Source organism: Bos taurus, chromosome 12, assembly GCF_002263795.3.
Source record: "Bos taurus isolate L1 Dominette 01449 registration number 42190680 breed Hereford chromosome 12, ARS-UCD2.0, whole genome shotgun sequence".
NCBI lineage: Eukaryota > Metazoa > Chordata > Mammalia > Artiodactyla > Bovidae > Bos > Bos taurus.
In genome coordinates, this window is record NC_037339.1 from 77,761,983 (window position 1) to 77,782,386 (window position 20,404).

Below are 20,404 nucleotides of genomic sequence, written 5' to 3' on the forward strand. Positions count from 1 at the left end.
ATTCCAAAGCTAATTAAAATGTCTACATACAGAATCCCTTGAAATTTATTTTTATATATATTTTTTTAGTTTTAGTTTTCAATAGTGGGAAGGTGAACATAAAACCTTTATTTTAAATTCAAGAGGGAAATCACAAACTCAAAAATGAAGTTAATTAGGTGTTTTTCTCAAATAACTCTATCATATCAGATCAGATCAGTCGCTCAGTCATGTCCGACTCTTTGTGACCCCATGAACCGCAGCACGCCAGTCCTCCCTGTCCATCACCAACTCCCGGAGTTCACTCAGACTCACATCCATCGAGTCAGTGATGCCATCCAGCCATCTCATCCTCTGTCGTCCCTTCTCCTCTTGCCCCCAATCCCTCCCAGGATTAGAGTCTTTTCCAATGAGTCAACTCTTCGCATAAGGTGGCCAAAGTACTGGAGTTTCAGCTTTAGCATCATTCCCTCCAAAGAAATCCCAGGGCTGATCTCCTTCAGAATGGACTGGTTGGATCTCCTTGCAGTCCAAGGGCCTTGAAAGAGTCTCCTCCAACACCACAGTTCAAAAGCATCAATTCTTCGGCACTCAGCCTTCTTCACAGTCCAACTCTCACATCCATACATGACCACTGGAAAAACCATAGCCTTGACTAGATGAACCTTTGTTGGCAAAGTAATGTCTCTGCTTTTGAATATGCTATCTAGGTTGGTCATAACTTTCCTTCCAAGGAGTAAGCGTCTTTTAATTTCATGGCTCTAGTCACCATCTGCAGTGATTCTGGAGCCCAGAAAAATAAAGTCTGACACTGTTTCCACTGTTTCCCCATCTATTTCCCATGAAGTGATGGGACCGGATGCCATGATCTTCGTTTTCTGAATGTTGGGCTTTAAGCCAACTTTTTCACTCTCGACTTTCACCTTCATCAAGAGGCTTTTTAGTTCCTCTTTACTTTCTGCCATAAGGGTAGTGCCCAATGTCATAAAAGACTTAGGTTGTTACATTTGATGAATGCAGAAATCAATAAAAAAATTTAAGCTATATAGTATCTTGAAGTGGAAGACTCACTTTGAAAACCTTCAAGTATTTAAGAAATTTGCAGGTTTGGAAAAAACAAACCAGAAATACTGCAAGTACAAAATGACTGCTTTTTACATTGTCCAAAGCTGTCATCAGCCTTAGGGCAGGGAGAGAGTCATGCTGCTTTTCCAGACTCTAGGATGGTAGCAATTGTGTTGAACACTGAGGAAATACATGGCAATTTCAAGCCCTGGATGACAGTTTAAAGAAGCTGCATATTTAACCCCAGAAATCAAGACCTGCAAGAACAAAGTACCCCTCATTTTTCCAAAGGCGACAATGCCACAGATATTTGATGGAAATTTGTCTTCCACGACTATCTGTTAGACATTCATATAGGACTTACTTGAACGAGAAGATGAACATATACAGTGATACAGGAATTTAGTTTGTGATCATCTGAAACAAATAATTTTAAGATGATCTGAATATTTCTTTCTTCCAATTAGCTCAAAAATCAAAGACAATAAAACCATTTAAACACAGTAAGATAGGAGAAGAAATAAAAAAATAGCACTAATAATTTCATTTTATTTTTTGTTAGTCTGCTGGTATCTATTCTGAGTATAACTACTATTTAAAATGCATATATATTGAGTATATAGAGAATGTAATATATATTTAAATATCTATGTATGGAATATTTACAACTGAGGTTGTACAGAGTAGAGCCCTCTCCTTAGTTTATTTGGCCAGACTGGTTCCAAGACTACACAGGTGCCTACTCATGTAGGTCTTTTTGGATTAAACTCTTATGTACCTTCTTGTTCTGTATTGCCTTTAGCTATTTTATTCTCCCTGTTCTTAATTCTCATTCTGTGCTTTTATAGAATAATTATTTTCTTCCATTCACCCCCCTACCCCGACAAGAGATTTCTCCAAGCCAGCTGTTTTATGCTCCGAAAGTGAAAATTGTTCAGTCACGTCTGACTCTTTGAGATGCCATGGACTATATAGTCCATGGACTTCTCCAGGCCAGAATACTGAAGCGGGTAGCCTTTCCCTTCTGCAGGGGATCTTCCCAACCCAGGGATCAAACCCAGGTCTCCCTCATTGCAGGCAGATTCTTCAGCAGCTGAGCCACCAGGGAAGCCCGTTTTCTGTTCTGTTAGAGAAACGAGGAGGAGGGACTTCCTCGGTGGTCCAGTGATTAAGATTCACCTTCCAATGGACGGAGTGTAGGTTCGATCCCTGGTCGGGGAACTAAGCTCTGACATATAGAGTGGAGCAGACAGAAAATAAAACAATAATAATAAAAAAAGAAAATAAAGATGAGGGTGTGTGTGGGTGCATGTGTTTTGGGGAGGGATCGCGGACAGCTGCGTGAGGGGAGAGTAAGAATTTGTGTCCGCTGTGTGTGAGAGTGTGTGCTTTTCTACATGAAAGCCTACTCATGGGCACATCCACATATAACCCCCCTCGCAATATCTGCTCACTGATTATCATGTGAGAGCTACAGTGGAAACAGCTGGAAGCAGAGAGAAACCGACCGAATATAATCGAGGAGTCAGAGGTCACTGTACCGAGGAAGCTATGATCTGATTTTCAGGGCAAGGACCTTAGCATGGGATGGAAGGAATGATTCGGAGAAATGCAAAAGACTGAATTAACGACAGACTTGCAAACGGGTCAGATTTGGGGAGGACCACGAGCAGTGCCTTACAGGTTGGTGTAGAGGTTTCTGGAGTTGCAGGAAAAGCCTGCTTTCCATATGGGGAGGGGTGGGCGGGGTGGGTGGTGATATGTCCATGAGAACACCTGGGCACGTGTTTGCTGGACACTGAGATTTACACTTCTAACAGCTGGAGGGCAGGGCAAGCGAGAAGGGAAGGCTGTGACATCACAGACTACCGGGTGCATGAGAGCTGACTTCCTGGAACTAAAAAGAACACTTGAAGTGAAAGAGTTAGGGGAGAACTGTATACTAAGGATAACGAGAGCTGACTTCCTGGAACTAAATAGAACACTTGAAGTGAAAGAGTTAGGGGAGAACTGTATACTAAGGATAACGAGAGCTGACTTCCTGGAACTAAATAGAACACTTGAAGTGAAAGAGTTAGGGGAGAACTGTATACTAAGGATAACAACAACCATCTCTATGGACTGAGCGACCCGCTGCAACCCACACACCGTGGTAGGTATTTTATGTGCGTCAGTTTTCATTCTTATAAGCTGCTGAGAGACATCGCCCATTTTTTCAGGTGAGGAAGCTGAGTCTCTGGGAGATTTAGCCAACAGTCCGAGCTTCTCCTGGGCCATACTGTTGCGGCTGGACCATTCCATCTTCCCACATGGGACTGTAAGGTGGAAGAGGTCTGCTTGCAGATGGAACCTACATTCTCCTGGGCTCAGTCAGTTCTTGGAATTATCTACCAATTCATGGGAAGGTTCATTAAGAAGATAGATATTTAAGGAGCACCTTCTAAGGGGATCAAAACTGTCCATCCTAAAGGAAATCAGTCCTGAATATTCACTGGAAGGACTGATGCTGAAGCTGAAGCTCCAATATTTTGGCCACATGATGTAAAGGGCCAACTCATTGGAAAAGCCCCTGATGCTGGGCAACATTGAAGGCAGGAAGAGAAGGGGATGACAAAGGATGAGATGGTTGGATGGCATCACTGACTTGATGGACATGAGTTTGAGTAAGCTGTGGAAGTTGGTGATGGACAGGAAATCCTGGCATACTGCAGTCCATGGGGTCCTAAAGAATCGGACATGATTGAGTGATTGAACTGAACGGAAAGGGCCTTCCCTGGTGATCCAGTAGTTAGGACTCTGGGCTTCCACTGCCAGGGGCACAGGTTCGATCCCTGGCTGGGGAACTAAGATCCTGCATGCCGTGTGGCAAGGCCAAAAAAAGAAAAAGCAAAGTGTCTAGGATGTCTCTTTCTCTCTCTAAATACACATATCATACAATCTACCCCTCCTCCAATCTTCACCTTCAATGGAAATTTCCTCAAAAAGCATTAAAACATCATAGTAACAATTTTGCTGCAATTTGACCTACTTATGGTAAAAGCCTATCATTTCTGTTCTTTATAGAAGGAGGCACACGAGGGGGTGTTACCAGAGAGAAACTAAGCTGGGGCAGGCTAGGGCTCAGGCATACTTTCATTTTCTTGTCACTGACTTTCTTCAAGATAACAGATCACTGGGTATGTGTTGCAAGAAGACTCACAACGGTGCAGCTGCATCTGTCAAACTGTCAGGAGGTGAAAACTCCCACCTGAGAGGTGGGAGAAAAATGGCTAGTCACAGCAGCCGCCTAGGAACGAGGTTCCAATTTAGCCGTGTTCTATTTATGGTGCATGAGGGTTACCTCGTCAGGGCGGCCATCGCTGATGCTAAAATTGAGTTTAAACAGCTAAGTGACTGTTTGATATGCAAAGAGTCCATTATAACTTTCACTTTTCTGAGACTCACACTGAAAGACACCCTTAAAGAAAATTTCTAAATGGTTTTGGCCACACCGCATAGAAGAATTACGTTATTGCCTCAATGCACGTAGGCATACTAAGTCACTTCTGTTGTGTCCGACTCTTTGTGACCCTATGGACTGCAGACTTCCAGGCTCTTCTGTCCATGGGATTCTCCAGGCAAGAATACTAGAGTGGGTTGCCATGCCCTCCTCCAGGGGAGCTTCCGACCCAGGGATCGAACTCACGCCTACCACTGAGCCACCTAGGAAGCCCCAGGAAAGCCTTGTGCTTTGCTTAAATGAACCTGCTGCTTGCATTCAATTCCCGTGACCTCCTACATCTGGCCAATCTCCCTGTTTGGATAAAATTCCTCCCAGCTTCCGACTCCCCTTTGGATGTTTTCTGGTGAGTCTCTATTGTTTTTTTTGTTTTTTTTTTTTAAAGATTTATTATTTATTTGACTGCACCAGGTCTAAGCTGCGGCATGTTGGATCTAGTTCCCTGACCAGGGATTGAACCTGGGCCCCCGCATTGGAAGCACAGAGTTTCAGTCACTGGATCCCCTGGGAAGTCCCCAGGTGAGTCTTCGAAACCCTTAAACAGGAGGTTACTAAACTCAGTCATAATCTGCCATATTGGAGCAATAAACATAAAAAAAAAAAAAAAAAGGAAGCTAGTCTTTGTGGTGAGAAAACAGAGACAAATGCACTGACAGAAACAAAGATGAGAAATCATGTAAGCGTAGTCCCCCGGCAGGCCTGGTTATACTCACAATAAATGCTCCCTGAGACCATATGGTCTGATCCTTGCAACCAAACAATTCTTGACTAGAACATACATACTCACTGAATTTTTCACCAGCCAAGGAGGACGTATTACCCCCCATGTAAAGAAATACGCTCAAGGTTATACGCTAAGTAGCATAGTTGAAATATCTCCACCTTCAAAACCTATTCCCTAAGAGGCTACAACGGGGTGGTTTGTTCGCCCTCAGGAAAGGTGCTGTCCTGAGTATTACATCATAGGAAAGATGCTGTCTTGGGTATTACGTCATAGAACAAAGTAAGGACGTCTGCAGCTGGGAGGCAGGCTGAGAGGGTATGTGAGCGGTCCTGTGCTGGAGACCGTCGCAGCACAAGCAGAAACAGATTCGCAAATATTTTCTCTCATCATTTGAGGGCTACTTTTTACTTTTTTGTTAGTGTCATGAGTTTTACAGTTTTATTCTTACATTTAGATCTGTGATCCACTCTGAATTAATTTTTGTGTATCAGACAGGGGTCCAAATTCATTCCTCTGCATGTGGATATTCAGTTGTCCTAATACTATTAGTTGAAAAAACTATTTTTTCCCCTCTTGAATAGTTTTGGTACCCTGTCAAAAATCAACTGACATATATATGGTTACACAACTCTTTGAATGTACTAAAGGTCACTGAATCATGCATTTTAAATTGGTGAATTTTATAGCTATCCAAATCATATCTCAATTTAAAAAAAAGGTCAGTTGTAAAAATAATTTCTATTCAACATTAATAAAAAGTAAAAGAGAAAAAAAATTAAAAATGAAAGGAAATCAGGAATGGGGTTTGGCTTATTCACATTCCCCATCACTTCCAGCCATCTTGTTCCCGTAACCAGGACCTAAGGCAGGAAAAGAAAACTTGACCCCAGACAACGAGCCTCTCAGCAGAGCACAGGGAAGTGGGGAAAGACAGACAAAAAGACATTCCAGGCACGATGGAGTGGGGGCGGGGCAGTGAGTGAGTGGGTGGTTCAGATGAAAAATTTCCTGTTTCCTAGTTTTAGACGACATTAATCATTAGTAAAAGCCGAGTGAGTACTTCACGACCATTGTACCTTCAATACTTATTCTTGACTTATTTTTCTTTCTCTTTAGTAAGTGAATTAAGAATTCATTCATTTTTCACCCAGAAGTAGAAGTGTGCTCTTTCTCTTTGGTCACAGTCTCGTCATGCCTGATACAAACAGGTGACCCCTGGGCCATCACGCTTTTCATCCATATTCTTTCAAACTGGCTCCTCCTGGACCAAACATGGAGCCTGCTCAGGACCCCACGTGGGATGCTGAGCTGAAGGCAGCCTCATCCCGAAGTGTCTGCCTTCTTTCTCTGTTGTCTCAACGTTGTCACACGCATCATCATTCATACAATTTACCAGGCGTGCCGCAACCCCCACTCAGGGCTGTCTCCTGTCTCCCCGATGCCACACCCATGCCTGGCTAGTCTGAGGTCCGTCCCCTCCTCCACCGACCTTCCTGCTCAGTGCCGTAACCCCCACCATGCCTCCGCTAACTCTTGCCAGCTCAAATCTTCGCAGTGCAGAGGCTGGGCTTCCCGATTCCAGACGGCAGCCTTGAGGCATCCATTAGCACACACTGACTAGCTTTTAAGCAATGCCTCTGGGGCACAGAAGACGCTGATTTGGCACTCCCAGCAGGCTGATCATTTATTTCTGCTACAAATTAGTGTTTTCCTTGGCACCTTTTTCTCAGCTGGAGAGAGCATGGGACAGGGAACAAGAAGGCCAGGCACGAGACCTGGTGTCTCCGTGTTGGTTGAGGTCAGGGGGCTCAGGCACCCATCTGGGTCTCCACTTCCTTGTCTATGGAGGCCAGCAGGCGATGCCAATCTTTCCACAGCACAGGGCTGCACTGGCCTCACCATGAGTCATTACCTGCCCCATTCCCTTGGTCTTGGTTTAAATACTGCGGCATCCACTGAGTCCGAGGAGCAAGGACTGCAAATGACCTAGGCCCACAGCATGCCCTGCTACTTCTTTAGCACACCCATCTGTCCTGGGATTGCTAGTTCAATGCTGTGCCTTCCCAGCTGGTGCTAGTCGCAAAGGCTCTGTCAGTACAGGACATGAGAGATGCGAGTTCGATGCCCAGGTTGGGAAGACCCCTTGGAGAAAGGCATGGCTACCCATTTTAGTATTCTTGCCTGGAAAATTCCATGGACAGAGAAGTCTGGAGGGCTAGAGTCCATGGGGCCCCAAAGAGTGGGACATGACTGAGCATAATTCAATGCTGGGTTTTCTCCTCACTCCCTATAGGACCCTGTAAGCTCCATGAAGAAAGGGGCTGTGCTTGTCTTGTTCAGGACTATCTTTGTGTCAGTAAATATCAGCTGGTGGATTAATGAATCTTGTAAGTGAAAGTACTCTTTAGGCAAGAAGCTGCTGTTACTAGAGTGGTTGTTATTATTGTTATTACTGTAGTAATAGCAGTAGTAGAGGTAGTTATGGTGGTTTAGAAGCTAAGTCGTGGCTGACTCTTGAGACCCCATGGACTGTAGCCCGCCAGGCTCCTCTGTCCATGGGATTTTCCAGGCAAGAGTACCAAAGTGGGTTGCCATTTCCTTCTCCAGGGGATCTTCCCGACCCAGGGATTGAACCCAGGTCTCCTGTGTTGCAGGCAGATTCTTTACCAACTGAGGTACAGAGGAATAGAAACTGAATTATTTGCAACATTGTCACCATCAAATATATGACAGAAAGAGAAGTGCAGGATGGTATGTAATAGTATTGATATTCATCATAAACTCTTCCTCTTTTTCTGATCCATCCTGTAAATGGATCGAAACAAATAAATATATGATTAAACTGCCAATAAGTACAGCCTACAGTAATGGTTCAGAGGACAGTATTTTGCTTCTTAATTGCCAGTCCTTGAAATGTACCCCACCTGGAGAAAGACCCAGAGGAAAGACAGAAGGTGTGTTCTCATCATGGAGCAGGTAATAAACCCTTCCCAATATTATGGGTAAAAGCACGTTAGTCGCTCAGTCATGTCCAACTCTTTGTGACTCCATGGACTGTAGCCTGCCAGGCTCCTCTGTCCGTGAATTCTCCAAGCAAGAATACTGGAGTGGGTTGCCATGCCCTTCTCCAGGAGATCTTTCCGACCCACCCTTCTTACATCACGTTGCTTAGAAAGCCTAGAGGCAAAGAACAGCAGACTGTGTGTTACACACAGTTCCTTCCCAGGAACACGGCAAGGCACCCACGTAAGCCAAGTATGATCTTGACTGCCCCTCCCCCAGATAACTCAGGCCTTTGGAGAAGAGAAGTTTTATAAGATTCAATGAGACAACAAAATTCCTCATTGATTCAGTACCACTGGTCTATTACCTGTGTGCATTCGTTCACTGGAAAGTTACCAAATCCCTAGTGTGTATCTAAAGAGATGCTAGGTCCTGGGGATACAGGATGGAGCAAAATACTGCCCACACATTCGGGCAGATCTAGAGCTTGGAGCGCTATGGGTTTCCCTGTATAAAAGAAGTCAAAGACTTTTGTGGGGTGAGTTTTAGAAATGGCATTGTTCCGCACCTGGAGGCAGGCTGGGGCTCGTCCCTGGGGCTTGTTGACATCCACGGCTACCAGCTGCCACCCGCCAGCAGCATCTTCATGAAACATCTTCAAGACAAAGAGGGAGATGAGTCAGAAACACTTCCAAGGGAACATTGAGAGCTCTAACTTTGACTCCAGCTTTTTACATTTTTATGTTATCAAAGATTTGTCTTCTTACACTTTTATATTTACAGCATGAGTCATTCCAGTAATGTTCATTTTAACACTGCAAACTTAAGTGCATAATAATAATAAGGATAATGGCTTGCATTAATTGAGCACTTGCTATGTATCCGATCCTTTCTGCCTTGAATATGCTCTGCATAGAATTACTCAAATATTCTTCTTTGTAAGACTTTACAGTAGGTATCTTATTCCCATTATGTTGATTATTATATATTAGATCTCAGAGAAAATGATAATTAGAATACCAAAGCACGACATGCTTTAACAAAAAGTGGCAAATTTTTATCTTTATTTAATGGAGAGTTCTCACTGAACCAAAAGAAAAACATTCTCAGGATGAATAAGAAATGTGTGTGTAGCCTAGAGAAAGAGGGGAGTGCTGTTTTAATGGTAGGAGAATGACAAAGCACTTAAAAGTCTTTCTGAAATCATTTTACATAGGCCACAATTAATCTGCTCAGCAAAAACTTTATGTACACATTTATGAAGGGAAGAAGTTTTTTTTTATCTTAAAACACATATATGATGAAATTCAGGATTGTACAGGATACTAAAATCTCTCAGTCATTGAACTGGACAACCAAGTTGCTGGATGTGTAGGTTACCTATCTTACACTGCACTACCTCAAAATTTAGTTATCTATCAATAATGCACTAAGCTGGAAGGCATTTACCACTTATAAGTATTTTCCCACTAATATATATCTTCTTTTCAATTCCTTAGGTGTGCATGTACGAGTGTGGTGGAATAGGGTGGCTCTTTATTTTTTAAGAAAAGTCACAGCTACAAGCACTCACTGTTTTATTCCTGTCCGAGTTCACTATTTCACACATGTAAACACTTTCTTTGCCATCTTTATGTCTTCCTGTTACACTGACCCTGTGATCATTAGGGTAATTATTGATGGAAATATGAGATGATGCCAAGATCCCATTACCTAGGATTTATAACTTCAAACCCCTGGTAACAGAGGTAGTAGACCAGTTTTTTTTTTCTTCCCATGAGGAAGGCAGGATTGTAGATCCCCCACCAGGGATCAAACCCAGGCCCCCTGCAGTGGAAGCACTGAGCCTTAACCACTGAACTGCCATGAAAGTCCTCATATATGTATTTTAAAAATGACAAAGTGGAGGTGCACCTTTACACAAAGGTTCTCTGATTCAAGGTCCCAATTACAAATGATTTTTTTTCAGCTGTCCATTTACAGGACTTTGATTCCTTTTAGAATGAATCCTAAAAGGTATGCTGAGTGGTAGAATCAAGCACAGGCATCACAAATAGGCTCATTCTCAGAATACGTACGTTGGGTGACACGCAAACATGTATAAGAGCCTTTTAAAATACCTGTCAAATGTCTCGAAGTCTCCTTTTAAGGAGAAAAGACAAAAGCGATCCTGCCAGTCACTATTGCATTAATATGTTATTTGAATATTTCCATATCAATAAAGTTCAATCATGACTTAGTGGTGTTCATTTATTCTAATTTTATAACTTAAAATCAATAATTTATTGCTAGAGTTAATCTTCTTCCTCTCTGTCTCTGTTTTTTTTTTTTTTACCAAAATGCTTCCATAAACATTCTCAAATGTATATCTTTGAGCATTGTCCAGAATTTTTTTAGGATAAATTACTAGAAGTGCAATCTCTTTGTCAAATACTTTATATGTTTTTAAGGCTTCTGATACATACTGCCAAACTGTTTTGTAAAAAGCATGCTCCAATTTACAGTCTTAGTAATAATGTATGAAAGTTGCCTTTTCTCCACCTTTCATCCAAAAAGAAAACTTTTTGTTTTTTAAGAGAAGAGATGCCAGAAAAAAAGATAGTTCATTGACAGCAGGGTCTGTAATGACTAAATTAAAAGGAGGTAGGATCTCAGTGGGCAAAACTGAGTGGGGGAAAAAAAAAGACCCTTAAGGCCAAGGAAGCTGGTTTTGAGTGCCAGTTCCACCATTTGCCAGGTACATAATACTGGATCAAATAATTAACTTTCCAATTCTTATCTTTTTTAATCTGCAAAGCAGAGACAATAATGGTACCCACTTCACAACATAATCATGAAAATTAAATAAGATGGCTTTAAAGTCAATAGGGCAGACCATGCTGTGATTTGCTGTGACAGTGTATGAATTAATGGAATATTCCCAATGAGCACTCCGCTCTTGGTACAATCACATGGAGATCCACGGAGACTTCAGTCTTGAGAATCATCTCATGCTTATCTGTTTGCAACTGTTTGCTAGGGTCTTATAAAGCATCACTTGATTTAGCTAAGAAATTTGCTTTGAGGAGTGTTCTAGTTTAGGCAGAATATCATCATCAGCAACAACAATAACAGATTACTTAATGGTAGGTGGAAGAGAATGAATCTTGGTAACAGGAACAATCACTAGCAACGGAATTAAAATTCCAAACCCAAGACATATATACACATTTGTTAATGAAAAGAAAATTCAAAATTTATTTTGAAATTCACAGGCTCTTTGGGTTCTTTCAAAATCAATCATTTAAAAAAAAGGGGGGGGAATAGTCATTATCACACAAAATAATGAGGGTAGATACTTGACTTGATTTTGTTATTAAATAATATATTCCATGACTCAGGGTTACAAAACACAATTCTCATTTACGGCTTCCTGTGATGAATGTATTATTCCATTACTATAGTTTCTTATTAGAAGGAGCTCACTATTGTACCTCCTACAATAGCCCTTCCCAGAAACTGCTTTCACTAAATTGCTTTCTCACATATTTTAATGATGTATATTCATGTGGAAACCAATGGTCTTAGAATGCAGTAAACACATTTTTACTAAAGTGTTGTCTTGGAACATAATGTGGTACACAGTCTTTTTATAGAGGAGAAGTTCTTTTCATTCTTAATCACATGCCTTTTCATCTATGCCTTTCAGCCTTTTAATCTGAGCTACATATTTACACAGAAGTTGTTCAGGTATTGGAGGAACCCGTATTCTGAGAATGCTCACGGACCTACAAAGGAGGAAGAAGCCCTGTGTCCTTGAATCAACTCCACCCTTATCAGTCTTCCATCTTCTTCAGAAGACATGAACCAGCAAGTCAGAGACAGTGACAGACCCAGGAATGATTGCTGTCTTTAGACAGTCAGAAGATTTATTTACGTGACCTTGGGGCTTCCCTGGTGGCTCAGACGGTAAAGCGTCTGCCTGCAATATGGGAAACCCGAGTTTGATCGCTGGGTCGGTAAGATCCTCTGGAGAGGGAAATGGCAACCCACTCCAGTACCCTTGCCAGGAAAATCCCATGCACAGAGGAGACTGGTATGCTACAGTCCACGGGGTTACAAAGAGTCAGACATGACTGAGCAACTTTACTTTTCCAATACGCCCTTACTGGGCCATGCTTCGTATATACAAGTTGGGTGCGTTTTGATGGGCAGAGGCTGTCTTGTGTCTCTCATCTCATAAAACATAGCCTTTCGGGGCCCTACAGTTTGGTCGTTCTTTCAGTTCTAAGCTCATCCCTATCATGAACCAGCCTAGATCAGAGGACCCTGCGACTGGCCACAGATATCCAAGGTGAAGTGTCTAAGGATGGGCATGCAACTCTAGACTGGGGATTTGTCCACAGTCCACAGCACATCAGCCCATCCCAACATCCAATTCTGGGCCAATACCCGCTACGGACCTGTAGCATGGCGTCAGACCCGCCTCTGTGGGCTGACACAGGGGACGATGGCATCCTGATGTATGACTCTCTAGCACTTTAACCCAACACATAACTGAGCAAGTAGCAACAGTGACCCGTGTCTAATAACTACAGGCACCAGAGACACCCTCCCCATTGGAGTTCAGGCAAACTACTGATTACTAATCCGAAAATTTCCACATCATTTTCCCTATGTTTTCCTGTGTCCTGCTCTATTATGGTCTCCACAAGACCTTTGGCATTAATTTTTCTGTAATTTGTTTCTGTGCTGTGACTTGGAGGGAAGTTGCTTTGCTATTTTAAAGAAAACATTCTCATCTCTGATTCTCGTTTGCCTCTGAACAGCCTGTATCAGAGCCAATTCCTATCGAACCTCCTAAGATGTTGGAAAGCCCCTACTTTATCCTATTAATGTGTATAATTTCCCTTTCTACAAACACAGACCTGGGAAAGTCCAGGGACTTAGAAGCATCACTGAGTCCACCAAACCCTCTTCGGCTTTCTATGAGGATGCCTTATAGAGAACAACTGCAGACGACCTACATACTAGAGGAAGGTGAGAACTGGCTTCATTTCAGAAAGGCTGTGTGCTTCACAATACACAACCATTTGCATTTTATTTCCTGAAAGCCCATCTGCTTTATTAGAATTAGAAACTTCCTATTCAGTGTTTTAAACCAGCTAACGAGAGGTCCTTAGGCACAAAGTTGTGTCAGATTTTACAAATGTAACAGAATCATGGCAGAGGACATCTCTCCCTTCCACACACAAAAAAGCATCTGGATCACTTGCTGAGGGGCTGGGGAGAGGCTGGGCGGAGCCTGCGGCCTGTTGCCAGGCACCCCAAGTGGTGGTTTACCAGAGAGGCTGCTGCAGGAGCTTTCGGTTGCCTAGCAACCGGGTCCTCAGCCACAGCGTTTTTCTTAATGAAGGTTTTTCACAATTCTCTGTGTGATTACCTCTGTCGAATACCTAGACGCATTACCTCTGAATTACTGGCTTATTCCTCCTGATTAAGGGCAATTTTGCATCCAAGCAATTTTGTACAACTGTGTTCACAGCCTCTCCACATTTCACTTCCTGGGAAAACTACTGGCTGATTTGGTGGCGTTTCCAAACACCACTTTTCCAGCTGCGGTTTGACAAGTAAGAGTTACTTAATGAGCATTATGTGGTTTGAAGGACGTTTTAGGTCCTCTCTCGGGAATATCAAATGTGGATTCTGTGTGGAGTTCATAGCTGTATATTACACTTCATTCTCAATGTCTATTCTGGAAAACACACCTTCACGAGGGTGTCACTCTACTTAAAAGACAAGCCAACAATGCACTTGGTACTGTATAATTTCTCAGAGTTCATTTGAAAAAATGAGAGCAGAAATATGTGGTGAACTCACTGTAGGTTTTCCTACATGCCATCTGTGATATAACCTAGATGACACCTAAAAAAATCTTTCATGGAAGTTGAATAGCAGTTTGATAAAACTGAAAATATTAATACTATTTCATCTATAAGGAACTGGTTAGACTATTCGAACTTTCACAACATTACGAAGATGCTGCATAAGGCTTTTCCAAAGATGAGCATGTTTAATAGATTTTTGCTGTTAGCTGTTAAATATAATTATTATTTTTGTTACCTTTGCACTTCTCCTTAATTTTATTCCTCTTCTTCCCCATCTCTACCCCAGTGAGCCACTATCCTGAATTCTCTTCTTTAAAAAGTTAATACATAGTCATAAATGTAATTGTTTTTAAAAATAAAATATTATTTAAAGTAATAATTATATAATTATTAAAAGTTCAATTTGGAGATTTTCAAAGTAAAATTTTTACCTTGAATCCTTAACAGAAATCTTTGTCTTAGTAGACATGTATATATATTCACAAACTTAAATTTATCTTCAAATTTAACGTTAATAGTTATGAGGCATAAAAGCATTTCATTCTCAATTTAGGAATTTTTATTATCTTTCTTTTTTATAAAGATTCAAAAAAAGCCTCTTGATGAAAGTGAAGGAGGAGAGTGAAAAAGTTGGCTTAAAGCTCAACATTCAGAAAACTAAGATCATGACATCTGGTCCCCTCACTTCATGGCAAATAGATGGGGAAACAGTGGAAACAGTGTCAGACTTTATTTTTCTGGGCTCCAAAACCACTACAGATGGTGACTGCAGCCATGAAATTAAAAGACGCTTACTCCTTGGAAGGAAAGTTATGACCAACCTAGATAGCATATTCAAAAGCAGAGACATTACTTCGCCAACAAAGGTCCGTCTAGTCAAGGCTATGGTTTTTGCAGTAGTCACGTATGGAAGTGAGAGTTAGACTGTAAAGAAAGCTGAGCACTGAAGAATTGATGCTTTTGAACTGTGGTGTTGGAGAAGACTCTTGAGAGTCCCTTGGACTGCAAAGAGATCCAACCAGTCCATTCTAAAGGAGATGAGTCCTGGGTGTTCTTTGGAAGGACTGATGCTCAAGCTGAAACTCCAGTACTTTGGCCACCTCATGCGAAGAGTTGACTCATTGGAAAAGTCTCTGATGCTGGGAGGGGTTGGGGGCAGGAGGAAAAGGGGACAGCAGAGGATGAGATGGCTGGATGGCATCACCAACTCCATGGACGTGAGTTTGAGTGAACTCTGGGAGTTGGTGATGGACAGGGAGGCCTGGCATGCTACAACTCATGGGGTTGCAAAGAGTCGGACATGACTGAGCGACTAAACTGAACTGAACTGAATACCAGAAAAAGATATTTATAAATCTATTCTTCCTTTCTAATCAAATAAACAAATACGCAAAACAAAGCCAAAAAATAAAAACGAAGAATTTTATCTGAATTACCCTTTTATGTAATAAATGCCATGCTATTTTTGTATAGCATGGTCACTTCCAATTTCTTAGAAGCATAGGGGAAACCTTCTGAACATTCAGTAATTCCTCAAAATTCACAGGAAAGAATTTGGAATTGAGGGGTCTTTTTCATAATTTATTCTTTTATGATTACTTTGTTCTGAATGAAATAAATTTTCTAGTGAACAATTCTAATCATTTACATATGGGCCATTATATTGGTTTGCAAATATATGGGTATTTATAAAAATGGGAAATTCTACAGTTGCCACACTTAGATTTTTTTCTTTGGCTGGGCCAAGTCTTAGTTGCAGCATGCAAATTCTTAGATGCAACATGTTCTAGTTCTCTGACCAGGGAATAAACCTGGACCCCCTGCATTGGGAGTATTAAATCCTAGCCACTGGATCACCAGGGAAATCCGTCTAGTTGCTATATTTTATCTTCAAGCCCTTTGAGGACATGTGAAGGCAGAATCAAATCAAAAGTACCTAATAAATGTGATGATAAGCCTGGTTGTGTGTCAAACGTACCCCTGGAACTGTTAAAAAAAAATAGGTGCCATCACCCCCAGGGTCTGATTTGGTTCTTCTGGGTGTGGGCCTTTGCATCTGTAAGTTTAAGCAGCTCCCTCAGTGAGTCTGGCCGCCAAAGCCCATGATAAGAGGCGTTTCTCAAGTTCCATCAGTTCCCAAGGGTGGTGCAGAGGGACACGCCCAGTTCGAGAGAATGACGTCATCGTCTGCGGGTGACGCCATCACCCCCAGTAGGTACCTGCGTGGTGGCCGTGGAAGTAGTGCTGCTTCTTGACCCCCACATCTGTTGAAACTGCACCCTGATTTCTGCAAATGTTTCTATAATGACAGCGATGAACACGTTCTGCAAGAAAACGAGAGACCACACTTACCAAAGGCTGGGCAAGAGGGAGGGAAGACCATCAAAACCAAAAGATCTGCAGAAACTGCCAGAAAACATAGACCTGATGAGGAGGAACTGCACGAGTACCTTAACAAGCCAGGCCAGGAAGAAGATCAGGGTGATGAAGTAGAAGTAGGAACGCCAGCGGGGAAAGCTGTCGATGGCTCGGTACATGAGGAACACCCAGCCTTCCTGGGAAGCGGCCTCGTACACAGTGAAGATGCTGGTTCCTGCCCAGACAGAGTGAGGGGGAGGCAGGCTGAGTTGGGGTGGACTTTTGAAATGAGAAGACATTTTTCAGAAAAACAATATTTATCCATGATCATTTTCTCAATGATAAAAGCACTTCTAAAGGGACTCAAATCACATGCAACGTTTATTGTTCTTGTTCCTCGGGATTTCTCTTTTTACTTGAAGTAACACTGCTTTACAATGTTGTGTTATTAACAGTTTCTACTGTTCAGCAAAGTGAATCAGCTATTCCTATACATATATCTCCTCTTTCTATTTGGATTTCCTTCCCAGGGAGGTCACCATAGAGTCTTAAATAGAGTTCCCTGTGCTACACAGTAGGTTCTCATTCAGTTTAGTTCAGTCGCTCAGTCATGTCCGACTCTTTGTGACCCCATGAACCGCAGCATGCCAGGCCTCCCTGTCCATCACCAACTCCTGGAGTTTACTCAGACTCACATCCATCGAGTCAGTGATGCCATCCAGCCATCTCATCCTCTGTCATCCCCTTCTCCTCCTGCCCTCAATCTTTCCCAGCATCAGGGTCTTTTCCAATGAGTCAGCTCTTTGCATCAGGTGGCCAAAGTATTGGAGTTTCAGCTTCAACATCAGTCCTTGCAATGAACACCCAGGACTGATTTCCTTTAGGATGGACTGGTGGATCTCCTTGTAGTCCAAGGGACTCTCAAGAGTCTCCTCCAACACCACAGTTCAAAAGCCTCAATTCTTCAGCACTCAGCTTTCTTTATAGTCCAACTCTCACATCCATACATGACTGCTGGAAAAACCATAGCCTTGACTAGACGGACCTTTGTTGGCAAAGTAATGTCTCTGCTTTTTAATATGCTGTCTAAGTTGGTCATAACTTTCCTTCCAAGGAGTTAGCATCTTTTAATTTCATGGCTGCAATCACCATCTGCAGTGATTTTGAAGCCCAGAAAAATAAAGTCTGACACTGTTTCCACTGTTTCCCCATCTATCTGCCATGAAGTGATGGGACTGGATGCCACAAAGCTAGTGGAAGTGATGGAATTCCAGTTGAGCTATTTCAAATCCTGAAAGATGATGCTGTGAAAGTGCTGCACTCAATATGCCAGCAAATTTGGAGAACTCAGCAGTGGCCACAGGACTGGAAAAGGTCAATTTTCATTCCAATCCCAAAGAAAGGCAATGCCAAAGAATTCTTAAAGTGAAAAGTGAAGTCGCTCAGTCGTGTCCGACTCTTAGTGACCCATGGACTGCAGCCCACCAGGCTCCTCCCTCTATGGGATTTTCCAGACAAGAGTACTGGAGTGGGTTGCCATTGCCTTCTCCAGAAAAACAGCTGCTGCTGCTGCTAAGCCGCTTCAATCGTTTCCGACTCTGTGTGACCCCATAGACAGCAGCCCACCAGGCTCTCCCGTCCCTGGGATTCTCCAGGCAAGAACACTGGAGTGGTTTGCCATTTCCTTCTCCAATGCATGAAAGTGAAAAGTGAAAGTGAAGTCGCTCAGTCACGTCCGACCCTCAGCGACCCGGTGGACTGCAGCCCTCCAGGCTCCTCCGTCCATGGGATTCTCCAGGCAAGAGTACTGGAGTGGGGTGCCATAAACTACCACACAATTGCACTCATCTCACACGCTAGTAAAATAATGCTTAACATTCTCCAAGCCAGGTTTCAGAAATATGTGAACTGTGAACTTTCAGATGTTCAAGTTGGTTTTAGAAAAGGCAGAGGAACCAGAGATCAAATTTCCAATATCCGATGGATCATGGAAAAAGCAAGAGAGTTCCAGAAAAACATCTATTTCTGCTTTATTAACTATGCCAAAGCCTTTGACTGTGCAGATCACAATGAACTGTGGAAAATTCTGAAAGAGACGGGCATACCAGACCACCTGATCTGCCTCTTGAGAAATTTGTATGCAGGTCAGGAAGCAACAGTTGGAACTGGACATGGAACAACAGACAGGTTCCAAATAGGAAAAGGAGTATGTAAAGGCTGTATAATGTCACTCTGCTTATTTAACTTATATGCAGAGTACATCATGAGAAACACTGGGCTGGAGGAAGCACAAGCTGGAATCAAGATTGCCGGGAGAAATATCAATAACCTCAGATATGCAGATGACACCACCCTTATGGCAGAAAGTGAAGAAGAACTAAAGAGCCTCTTGATGAAAGTGAAAGAGGAGAATGAAAAAGTTGGCTTAAAACTCAACATTCAGAAAACTAAGGTTCTAATTAGTTATCTATTTTATACGTAGTACCAATAGTGTTATTCTTGGGATTTTGATAAAGTTGTTTCTGAGTTCAAGCCAGGGCAATTTAAATATTTTTAGCAATAAAATAATTTTAGGCTATAGCATTTGCTGTAACAATGTGGAAAATAAAACTAGCATTCAAGTCAAGTAAAGATATAATAAAGAAAGGACGTGTACCATATACACTTGGGGTTTAACACTTTTAGGTGCTATAGTTTTAACTGAAATGAAGTAAATTGGAGAACTGGGTTTCATTTGAAATCACGTTCTCATAGGACAAACTAAAGTAACCAAAAATTCATGTAATGGAGCCCATCTTTGGTTTCCATGGTGTTTACTGAACACCAAAACATAAGGTAGTAAATCACTAAATAGGGCTTTGTATTTTCAGGCAGAATTCTCTCATTGAAAATACTCCTAACAATGCAAAGAAGGGCAAGGGAACAATATGTGGGCAGATTTTTGGAGGTATGATTAAGAGGAAAGTCAGTATTTAACCTTCATGGCATTATGAGTGTGTGTCATTATGTCCCTCTTTTGAAAATGGGAGAGAGAAAGCACATCAAGTATAGGGAATCTGTCTAAGGCACAGAGAATAAGTAGGGGAACTAGAATTAACCCCGTCGTTCTGGAACAGGGACTTGCATGTTTGTGAGGCAATTAATTCTGTCTCCTGCTACCTGTACCCTGGTTTCCCCATCTATAAAACCGAAAGATAGACAAATACAATATAGAGAAACATTTTCACCTCAACAAATTCCACTGCTATCAATGAATTAAATTATTAAAGGACATATAACCAATATCCACCCATACATGGGCTCATCACCCAGAAATTGAAAACTAGAAGGCGCATACAACCAAATGTCCAAACTAAGACAGAGGTCACTAACGTTGGCTGACTTCTGACAGCCTCTCTGGGTCTGTGCGTGCAGGAAGAAGAATCAGAGCATCAGCGAATTCCAAAGCACCCAGAACAGCAGAAAAGTGTAGCAGCAAACGGGGGCAAATGAGAAGTAACAAGGATTAAAAGAAAAAAAGTACTCATTTGGTACAACCTTGCCTCACCAGTAAAACCACTTTATCAGTTACCTCACCATTCGCAGCACTGAAGCTTTGAGATGAGATCAAAAGGCCATATAGAAAAAAAAAAAAAAGCATCTGTATATTTACATGTATTTTCTAAGTTAAACTTTGTTATAAGTCATAAAGATTTGTACTTGAAATGTATTTCTTCAGAGAGAGAATTTCTAAACGCCCAAGTGCTAAATATAGAATACTTCTAGAAAAGGGGAGTTGAAAGCTTTAACTACAGGATTCACAAATGGAAAAGAAGTGTTGACAAGACTGAAGCTGACACGGGCAGGAAAGTTGAGGCGTTAGGAGAGCAGTTCCAGGGATGCTGAGCCCACAGGCCAACTAAAACACTC

The 20,404-nt window shown here is 42.0% G+C and overlaps 1 protein-coding gene across 4 annotated transcripts in view; it reads right to left on the minus strand.

The window, feature by feature from the left end:
- Positions 1-20,404, minus strand: part of NALCN (sodium leak channel, non-selective) — a 303,303-nt gene that overhangs the window by 196,647 nt on the left and 86,252 nt on the right. For all 4 annotated transcript variants that reach the window (XM_025000161.2, XM_059892311.1, XM_059892312.1 and 1 more), the window contains exons 8-10: positions 16,588-16,730; positions 16,357-16,461; positions 8,839-8,925 (exon numbers count right to left, since the gene is read on the minus strand). In XM_025000161.2, coding sequence (XP_024855929.1) covers positions 8,839-8,925; positions 16,357-16,461; positions 16,588-16,730 — 335 coding nt within the window. The remainder of the gene's footprint in view (positions 1-8,838; positions 8,926-16,356; positions 16,462-16,587; positions 16,731-20,404) is intronic.